The sequence below is a fragment of the Cottoperca gobio genome, chromosome 11, assembly GCF_900634415.1.
Source record: "Cottoperca gobio chromosome 11, fCotGob3.1, whole genome shotgun sequence".
In the NCBI taxonomy this organism is placed as follows: domain Eukaryota; kingdom Metazoa; phylum Chordata; class Actinopteri; order Perciformes; family Bovichtidae; genus Cottoperca; species Cottoperca gobio.
The window spans coordinates 9,673,598-9,682,361 of NC_041365.1; the positions used below are offsets into that span (position 1 = coordinate 9,673,598).

Sequence of the window (8,764 nt, forward strand, 5' to 3'; positions counted from 1 at the left end):
TTGCTATTTTAAGAGAGGTTTGGCGATTGACTACTACAGCAGTAGCCAGGCAACCGGCGGGGACACCAAGTGATCCAGAAAATAAATAAAAGAGCAAATATTCGGTTTTTGTACAGATTTAATAAATAAGATTCAACATTTAAGTGAGGCTAAGAGGTGTTCGTAGGCAGATTTAGCTACCATTGGAAATATTTAGGCTAACTGTTGCTTTATGCAGTCTTTATGCTAATCTAATCTGCATTTTCCCCTGGTTATTATACCCCTATACATATTGTTAGACTCTTTAAAAACACAATAAGCGTATCATCTTCCTACCTGGAATCAATAGTTTTTACACGCTTATTGTTTATCTTAAAAGTAGTTTCTGTTTCATGTAGGATTCATGTAGGTATATTCAACTGGGGTAAAGAGCTGTTTTCTTCTAGAAGAGTTTGAGTGTGTTTTATGGATACAAAGTATTAATCCATGTTGAGTTCAGATCTATGCCCAGAAACACAGCCTTATAACACATTTGACTAACTAGTACGGCATGGCTATTTTATGTATGTATTGTTCGTTTCAATGTAGATTAAATAAATTTCACAAATATTCAACTTAAATCGACTAATAATATGTACATTTTAATTGAAGAGATTGTATAAAACTTCAGCATACATTATATTGGCATGTAACACAAATCAACTGAAACATTTAGTGGTCTCTTTGAAACAAAAATTAACATACAATGTCGATACAATAACTAAAATGCTGCGATAAGAATATCAGGTGCAGCTCAAGTGCTTAAATGAAAGCATGGCTTTGGTTTTATTTCGATATATATTATAACATATTTTGTCTTTTTGTCCTTGGTCCAAAGCAGATTGTTCCCGGACGTCCTCTCTTTGCAGCTTCATGTTCAGGACGAGTTGTCTTTGCACTGACTGAGCACCTCCTGCATCTTCTTCTGGATGTCCTCCACCCTCTTGGACCACTTGTCACGCACCTCGTCTTCGTCGTCCTCTGTAACAGCTGTGTATGCCATGAGGGCGATGAGGCCCATGTGGAACAGGTGGGTGATGTGTGAACAGCGACGCTCCATGATCTCACGGTTGCCTTCGCAGTTGTCCAGGTACACCTTCAGCAGAGATCTTCCAAACTGCAACTTGGTACCCATCACACCGCGGTAGTACACATCCAGGCTCATGTCACTCTTGTCTCTCTCATATATTTTCTCAAAGGTCTCCATATAGCTCTGAGAGTTGTCTGGATCTTTCTTCACCTGCGCCAGCATGTTGTTGAAGGCAGCATACTGGTGCTTGATGTACTCCTCATACTTGCCGTAGGTTTCGTTCACCTCGTCGATGCGGATCCGCCTCAGACATTGTTGGTTCTTGTCAGAGATGCTCTCCAGTTGGGTGTGGAGCGTCTGGAATTCGCTGTCTAGAGCGTGGCCCTCTTCCTGAATCAGGCCCTTGCGAACCACCCCAATCAGGGAGGAGACAATCCCAAAGATGGGGTTGAAGGAGGAGGCGAATGAGGACACCTTCTCCACGCAGCCCAGCACCTTGGTTACAGTTTTCTTGATCTTTTGTGCATCAGCCATCACTGCTGCTTTTCTTCTGCCACGTTAAGATTCACACAAAGTAAGTCTGGAGGCTAGAGATATAAAAAAGAAGAAGCACTATATGTTTAAATATTTATCTTTAACATCTAAAAGTTTTAGATAAAGGATTGGTCACAGAGGGTCTCTTCTTGCATTTCCCTAGAAATTAAGCTTACGACTTACAGCACAAACGCCATATTGCAAGAAAGTGTCATCTTACAGTCTAATGTTACCAGCAACAGGTCTCAATAAGAGCTCAGGTTGTCTGTAGTGACACACAGAGTGCCAACATGTGAGCAGAGGAGAAAACTAGGACTGGAATAATGATTATATTCATAATTTAATCTGTCGGATATTTTCTTGATTAATTGCTTGGTCTATAAAATGTCAGAAAATAGTGAAGAACGATAAAGATCATCACAACTTCCCAAAGCCTGAACTGCTTATTTTGTCCGAACAACAGTCTAAAACCCAAAGATATAAGTTTAATATCATAAAGACCATCAGATATTTAAGACGGTGGAACCGGTTGATTTTTTTGCCATTTTAGCTTTACAAAAATAATTACTTTATCATCACAATAGTTGTTGATTAATTTCTGTCAATCAACAAATTCTTGCAGCTCAAAAGAAAACTTATTTGTTCTTCCACAATGTCCAAATTAAGCATTCAGTTAAGAATTCTTTAATTTTTATAAGATATTGTTTATAATAAAGCACATACAGATTACAGATGACCTCCAAATGTTATGCATCTTTCTCATAGTTGTGACATTAATCATCCTTCTCAATGTTGTCCTGCAGGGAATCAGGGACAACAGTGGTCTCCCAAGTAACACATGCAAGACTGAAAAATAAATAAACAAATGGATACGTGCCGTAACATTCGATGTATCAACTTCATCAATTTAAATAACCTCCAGTGTCACCTTTAACTTTAACTCAGGAAGTGTTACTGTGTTTGTTTTTAAGCCTGTTTTTCTTATTTCCTGATTGCCAACATCACACGCACACATGAATTATCCTATTCATTTCATCAGTCCTAGCTGACTCAGCTATCGCACAGAGCTTCAACATCCTTCAGGTCACAGATTAGAAAGCACTGAGACAACAAATATTTACTCACCAGAGATAAAACTGTTGGAGTCTACTGAAGCCGACTGTCTTTCCTTTCCAACATTTTCCTCTCTTGTCAGATAAGGACAGCCCCTTCCTGTCAAATAAGGGCGTAAACATGAGGAAGTGACTCATGCATACCCTGTGCTGATTGGATGAGGGGAGTTCCTCCAGATGCTCTGCGGCTGCAAGCTCCAACCACAGACAGTGAAGGACTGAGTATCCTTCTCATTGTGTTATTTAATTACAGGTCCCTCCACCTTCCTAACCAGTATCGGTGACCAGATATAACAAAGAGTATCAGGAGACAGAAGTGAAAGACAATGTCACCCTTTATAACCTGGAAACAGGATCACGTTTATGTCTGAGCATCACTTGTAATACTGTGAAGACAAACTGAATTTATAAACGAAGTTGATAATATTCCATCGTTTTGTGTCTAGACTAATATGTTTGAACAAGACACACACAGAGCAGTACGGTGTAAAGTGTCAGTTCAACCCTCTCACTTGTGATAATGGAATCAAGACATGCAGATAGATTTTGTTTTATTTGCCAAGGTTTTCCAATACATTGCAGATAAATGGAATTTTGTTTGCGGTGCTGATGGCATTAAAAGTTACATTTGAAATGTTCAACAGCAACATTTCTTTCTGTCACAGAGAAGGGACATTTTTCACAGTGATTGTATGAAAATGTGCATCAGCATTTGATGGCAAGTAGCCTGTACATATAAATCACAATAATGCTCATTCACCCATTCATATAGTCTTTGAAACTAAAATATAAATTATTACAATGACCATAATTATGCAATCGGGATGTAACAGAAAGGTGGAACATAAGTAAAACAGGACATGAAATATTTGTCAAAACATTTAACAGCAACATTGTGTGTGTGTGTGTGTGACCTTTTTATATAACACTTTATTAAAATTTATCCTTTATGTTGAACTTTTTATTTGAAAACAATGTTGAAACATTGGGCAAAATTATGTGGGAATAAAGATGCACAACAAAGTGCAAATAAAATGTATTTATATAGCCCAATATCACAAATGACACATTTGTCTCTATAGGCTATGACAGACAAGACAAGGTAAGTTGGAAGTGCTTTACTAAATGTACTAAAGTGCTAAAACCTAAAGCCAGGTTTTTAAAGATGCATCACTTTGGTGCTATCTGGTGGTAGTATATAGATTTACATGGAGGCACGCAGCAACACATGACTCCTGCTAAGCTTCCTGCACACTAAGACCTTTAACCTTAACATATCATATTATGTCAACTTCTTTAGAGGCTTTAAAAACAAACAACAATCTAATTTATTCATTTCAAATGACAGTTTTGATACCGTAACTGACGACAGGATAGATAGAGGATAGCGAATCATTAGCTTTAAGCACACATAAAAACACAGTTTTCCAGTTTATTTTCCTTTTATAGAAATGCTTTGATAAAGTTCAAAGAAAGTGTGAATAGTTCCCAGCGTTCACCTGGACTTCCCCCTCGGCCTGATTATTTAAGAAAAACTGCAGGAATTTCTATTTTGAACTCTCTGGATATACAATCCAACAGCTAACCAAATATTATTCAACAAGGACAAGGACACTTCTGTTATGTAGCATTTTATCTTGTTACATGATGATCTTTCCATCTGCTACATTCACACAAACACACACAGATCAGATACTTTCCCTGACCCCTCTTAGCCCGGCACTTCCGTGATGAATTATTCTGTGGGATGTTCGTACAAAAGTATTCATTTTAAGCACATCTGTCATAATGATGTCACTCATACAGTAGAGGACCTCTGAGATGTAATCCAGTAGATGTTTGGCAGATGGTTGATCTGATCTGTGAGGGAGCTGCAGTTTCTCAACCTGGTCTAGAAATCATTTGAGACCATTTGAAATATGTACAAGGCAAGTGTTTTATATATCACACATTTCAACAACCAGGCAATTCAGTGCTTCACCAAAACATTAAAAGCATCAACACAAAGTGAAAAAGAAACACATTATAGAACTGAATCTGTATGTGAACTTGAAGACTTACTAATATAACACCATCACAGAATACAATATCCATCCTACTTGTGATATTGATTTTGATATTCTCAGTGTGTTTCTGTTATTTTGGAAAATACTGCTTCGTGGTTTTTTTTTGTAATTCATTTTTTAATGTGATGAGCCTGAAAACTATTTGCATAGACCTTACTATATTTATTTTTTAATGTCAAAACTACACATCTCTATTGAAAGTCTTTCTTTTGTATTCACACACACACAATACTGGGCCAATTCTTGAGCTTTCACTAACTGATAAGAAACGCTATGGGAAAGCGTTCAGCTGTAACTAACACACTTTCTTTTTCTTATGATAATAAAGTCATTCTCCGGACCAGATTCAATCCAGTGTCTTCTTTTAAAATAAGTCTAGGTACTATGGCAATGTTATAACAAGGCAAAGATCCTCATCATGGACTTAAAGAAACCTTTAAAACTGGCCAGAAGCCCAACTCTACATTCACTCATTCATAGGATTTTAGATCCACTTCCTTGACTTGATTATGGGATGTGTTTCTGAACCACAATAAACGAGGGACGTGTTCGGATGAATACCCTCACACACAAACACACCCCTGTGCTCCCACCCCTGCTCTGTAATGTAGCGCTCAGCTGCTCCTCTATGGTATTTCCCACAATAAAATCCCAGGTCGACACACTAACTCGATCATTTTGCCTCGGACCCCCTCAGCTCTTCCATCTCTCCCCTCGTTCTGTCCCCAGGCACCACGGACCGGACTGAGGACGAACACCTTCTGGTTTCAGGTATGAACCGGAGTGGACGAGAGCAGCACATCAACACATCAGCAGGTTTGACGCAGCAGCAGTGGACAGTTTGGTTCAGTTTTGGGATTAGAAAGGTTTAAGCCTGCTATTGTAATGGCCTGGAGGGGTGAGCTGAGGTCAACCTCAGCTCGGGCCGGGATAGAATTGTTTCCACTGTGTGTTTGTTTGTTTGTTTATATTGGCCGACGTACTTTAACGAAGGGAACGTTGCTTTTTTAGTAATAGGAAGGTGAGTGCCAGCCCAGGAAAGAATTAGAGTTGATTTTTTTACCATTTATTCTCTACAGATATTGAGCAATTCTTGATTTACTTGATTATTTATCGCTATTGTGCTGGGGTCAAAGCCGTGACAGCAATACAAGAGACTGAATAATATTTATGAGTCCCTCAACTGAGGAAAGGATACAAAAGTTGAAGTTGTATTACAACATGAGCAAACAAGAAAGTGAGGTTTTTTACATCATCATATACTATAGTTGTATCCTATCAACATTTAGTCTGGAAAATACTCCATATAATTAAAATGTTTAAAAATACTTGAATTAATTGTACAATCAATGTAAACAAGATACAGTGCGAGTAAAGTCAAATTGGCCAAATTTGTAATTCATATTACATTTAACTAAATGCTGAGCTCAGTTGTATTTTTCCTCTGCTGATCCTCAGAACTAATAAATCAATGATGAGCGGCATCAGAGGAGGTCCAGTGAAAATGCAGAAGATGTTAATTAAGCTGATGGTGTTTGTGGGGTGAGTAATCTGAAAACGCGTTACTTTGATAACACGGTATTCTAACACAAAATACCATTATATTCATTCACATACAGTTTAATTTAATATAACTTTATTTATCTCAGCAAGTTTTACATGGCAGTATGTCAACAAATACTCACACAATGAATAGGAGAAATAAGAAAAAAAACATTGTTAGTAAGCTAAAACAATCAAAGGCTATAAGCTTGGAATAATATGTACAATACATTAATACATGCATATAGAAATCTCAAAAAACAGATAGCAGGGGGAATGTATGTTTCATATCACATTATATTTTGTTATGGGTATTTTGAAATTATAATTTATTCTGGCCGAATGAAATGATTTCAGCCCTGCGACACATGTACACAGATTTCAACAAATATATAACAGAATGTTTATAAAATACTTTACCCACCATAGCTTTATATTTAGACATTTGTTTTTAAAACATATTAAAATAAAAAATGTTATCACCATTTTTGCCAGTTATAGACTCAAAGGGCTTTAAAACACCCACATCATGAAGGTAAGACTCAAACCTTTGACATTCTCTGAAAACACGAAAAATCCTCCTATGTAACCTGATGTATTTATGTATTCAGACTCATTGGGTTGAGTTACGGAGCCGTTCAGAGACCTGATTATGATGACACACCCTACCCGGAGTTCCTCAACCCGTCCTGGATGGCCAGCATCCCCGATGATCAGCCGCTGTCTGAGGTCACCATACCCGGGACCCACAACACCATGGCCCTGTTTGGCGGTGTGTATGCTGAGTGCCAGACCTGGAGCTTGGCCTCCCAGCTCCAAGCCGGCGTCCGCTTCCTCGACGTCCGCGTCCGTCACATCAAGGGGAACCTCACCATCCATCACGGGGTGTCCTATCAGCGGGCGCACTTTGGCCAAGTGCTGCAGGGCGTGGCTGACTTCCTACGGGAGTATCCCAGTGAGACAGTGCTGGTGCGTGTGAAGGAGGAGTTCAGTGAGACCTATGACATCTATGGTGCTGTGGTAGACCACATCCATCGCTACGCTCACTGGGGCCTGCTGTGGCACAGCCGGCTCGTGCCGACCATGGGAGAGGCCCGAGGGAAACTCATCATCCTGCAAGACTTTTCTGGGCCAGACTTGGGGATGCGGTATGGCTCCCTGGATATAGCTGATGACTGGAAGGTATGAAAACATATTATTGAAACATTTCAATTAAATAGTCACAATAAAAAATCAACAAACACATACACAAACCAACTCCAGCTTTAGCTGTTCGAGTTTGAGGTGTATCATTACTTCCTCCTGCCTGCAAGTTTAAACTGAGGGCAAGCAGTGTGTAGAAGACCACCACTACAGCTTGGTTAGTGAATATGGCGTCAAAGGGTTAGGATCAAAATCTGTGCCACATACATTTGAAGGGGTATTACAAACCCCTGGCTGTGAGTACATAAGCAATTCATATTCATGCTTTTGAGTTATTAAACATATTCCGTTCCCCTGTAGGTACACACACTTCTGCATGTGGAGGAGAAATGGCAGAGCGTCTATAAGCACCTGGAGGCTGCATCTGCAGGAAACAAGGCCCAGATTTTTCTCACCTACAGCAGTGGAGCTGGTGTGTTTGCGTACCCCAGAGTCGTCGCCCAGCGCGTCAATGCACAACTGTACAACTACCTGAGAGCCAAGACGGACTTGAACCAGCGCTTTGGAATCATATGCATGGACTTTCCTGCTTCTCCTATTATTCAAATGATCATTGACTTCGAACTGAAAGAGGTCATAAAGAGAAGACCGGTCTTTAACGCTGTACATATCAAGGCAAGTTCGAAATATAAAGTTTCTTCATTGAGAAAAAGGAATGAGCAAACATTTGACTAATTAAGCATTAGGGAACAGTAGACCATGACAAGAAACATTAGAAAATGAAGCATCACTATGGACACCAAATACTGTCAGTAGCTCCATAGTTTGTTGTAACCTTACTACTGATGATCTAAATTGTACCTTGGATGAAACTTCTCATTGTGTCATTCAGCAAGATACCAAGATACTGGAAACTGATGAAATGTTACAGTATAAATAAATCAGAAATGGAAACGTGAGGTTTTGTGCAAGAATAAACTGCAGTGAAAGCTTAAGTGTGTTATTATTGCTGTTTTGACACATTTTGTGAATATACATCACCAATGAGGTCATTAGGAAACTGATAAACTGACATAAGCCAAAGAAATAACAACAATGTACCGCTCCACCAAGAAAAAAGAACTCCACTCTAACAGCTGAGGGATTTGCGGAGATCACTGCCAGGTTTTGTATCAGGAGTTATGTTTAAAGCAGGACGGATGTAAGTGTTTCAGGTCGTGATTCATTGTAACAGGGTGGCAGTGCTGCTGCAGAGGCACTTGTCATCGCGTTGTGTTGGCACTGACATCCTGCAACAACTCAGGCCGATCGCTCATTTC

At 39.3% G+C, this 8,764-nt stretch overlaps 2 protein-coding genes across 4 annotated transcripts; one reads left to right on the plus strand and one right to left on the minus strand.

The window, feature by feature from the left end:
• Nucleotides 1-607: 607 nt before the first annotated feature.
• rpz2 (rapunzel 2) lies at nucleotides 608-2,813 on the minus strand. The gene is made up of 2 exons (XM_029442820.1): nucleotides 2,708-2,813; nucleotides 608-1,635 (listed from the first exon to the last, which is right to left on the minus strand). The coding sequence occupies exon 2, from the start codon at nucleotides 1,580-1,582 to the stop codon at nucleotides 896-898; it is 687 nt and encodes a 228-aa protein (XP_029298680.1). The 5' UTR covers nucleotides 1,583-1,635; nucleotides 2,708-2,813; the 3' UTR covers nucleotides 608-895.
• A 2,075-nt stretch (nucleotides 2,814-4,888) lies between these two features.
• On the plus strand, nucleotides 4,889-8,562 carry LOC115015465 (1-phosphatidylinositol phosphodiesterase). Of its 3 annotated transcripts, none has more exons than XM_029442806.1 (4): nucleotides 4,889-5,576; nucleotides 6,219-6,302; nucleotides 6,914-7,484; nucleotides 7,806-8,562. In XM_029442806.1, exons 2-4 carry the CDS (start codon nucleotides 6,232-6,234, stop codon nucleotides 8,178-8,180), a joined length of 1,017 nt encoding a protein of 338 aa, XP_029298666.1. In that variant the 5' UTR covers nucleotides 4,889-5,576; nucleotides 6,219-6,231; the 3' UTR covers nucleotides 8,181-8,562. The 3 variants fall into 3 exon arrangements, with proteins under 3 accessions (XP_029298666.1, XP_029298663.1, XP_029298665.1); XM_029442803.1 differs by having other exon boundaries at nucleotides 4,889-5,531; XM_029442805.1 differs by lacking the exon at nucleotides 4,889-5,576 and having other exon boundaries at nucleotides 5,655-6,302.
• The last annotated feature ends 202 nt before the right edge of the window (nucleotides 8,563-8,764 follow it).

What these genes read in the sequence shown, in the direction of transcription:
- rpz2 (XM_029442820.1), bottom strand. Translation starts at nt 1,582, where the DNA reads ATGGCTGATGCACAAAAGATCAAGAAAACTGTAACCAAGGTGCTGGGC.
- LOC115015465 (XM_029442806.1), top strand. Translation starts at nt 6,232, where the DNA reads ATGATGAGCGGCATCAGAGGAGGTCCAGTGAAAATGCAGAAGATGTTA. An exon ending in AAGCTGATGGTGTTTGTGGG is followed by an intron (nt 6,303 to 6,913) that starts GTGAGTAATCTG and finishes TTATGTATTCAG; the next exon opens with ACTCATTGGGTTGAGTTACG. An exon ending in ATATAGCTGATGACTGGAAG is followed by an intron (nt 7,485 to 7,805) that starts GTATGAAAACAT and finishes GTTCCCCTGTAG; the next exon opens with GTACACACACTTCTGCATGT.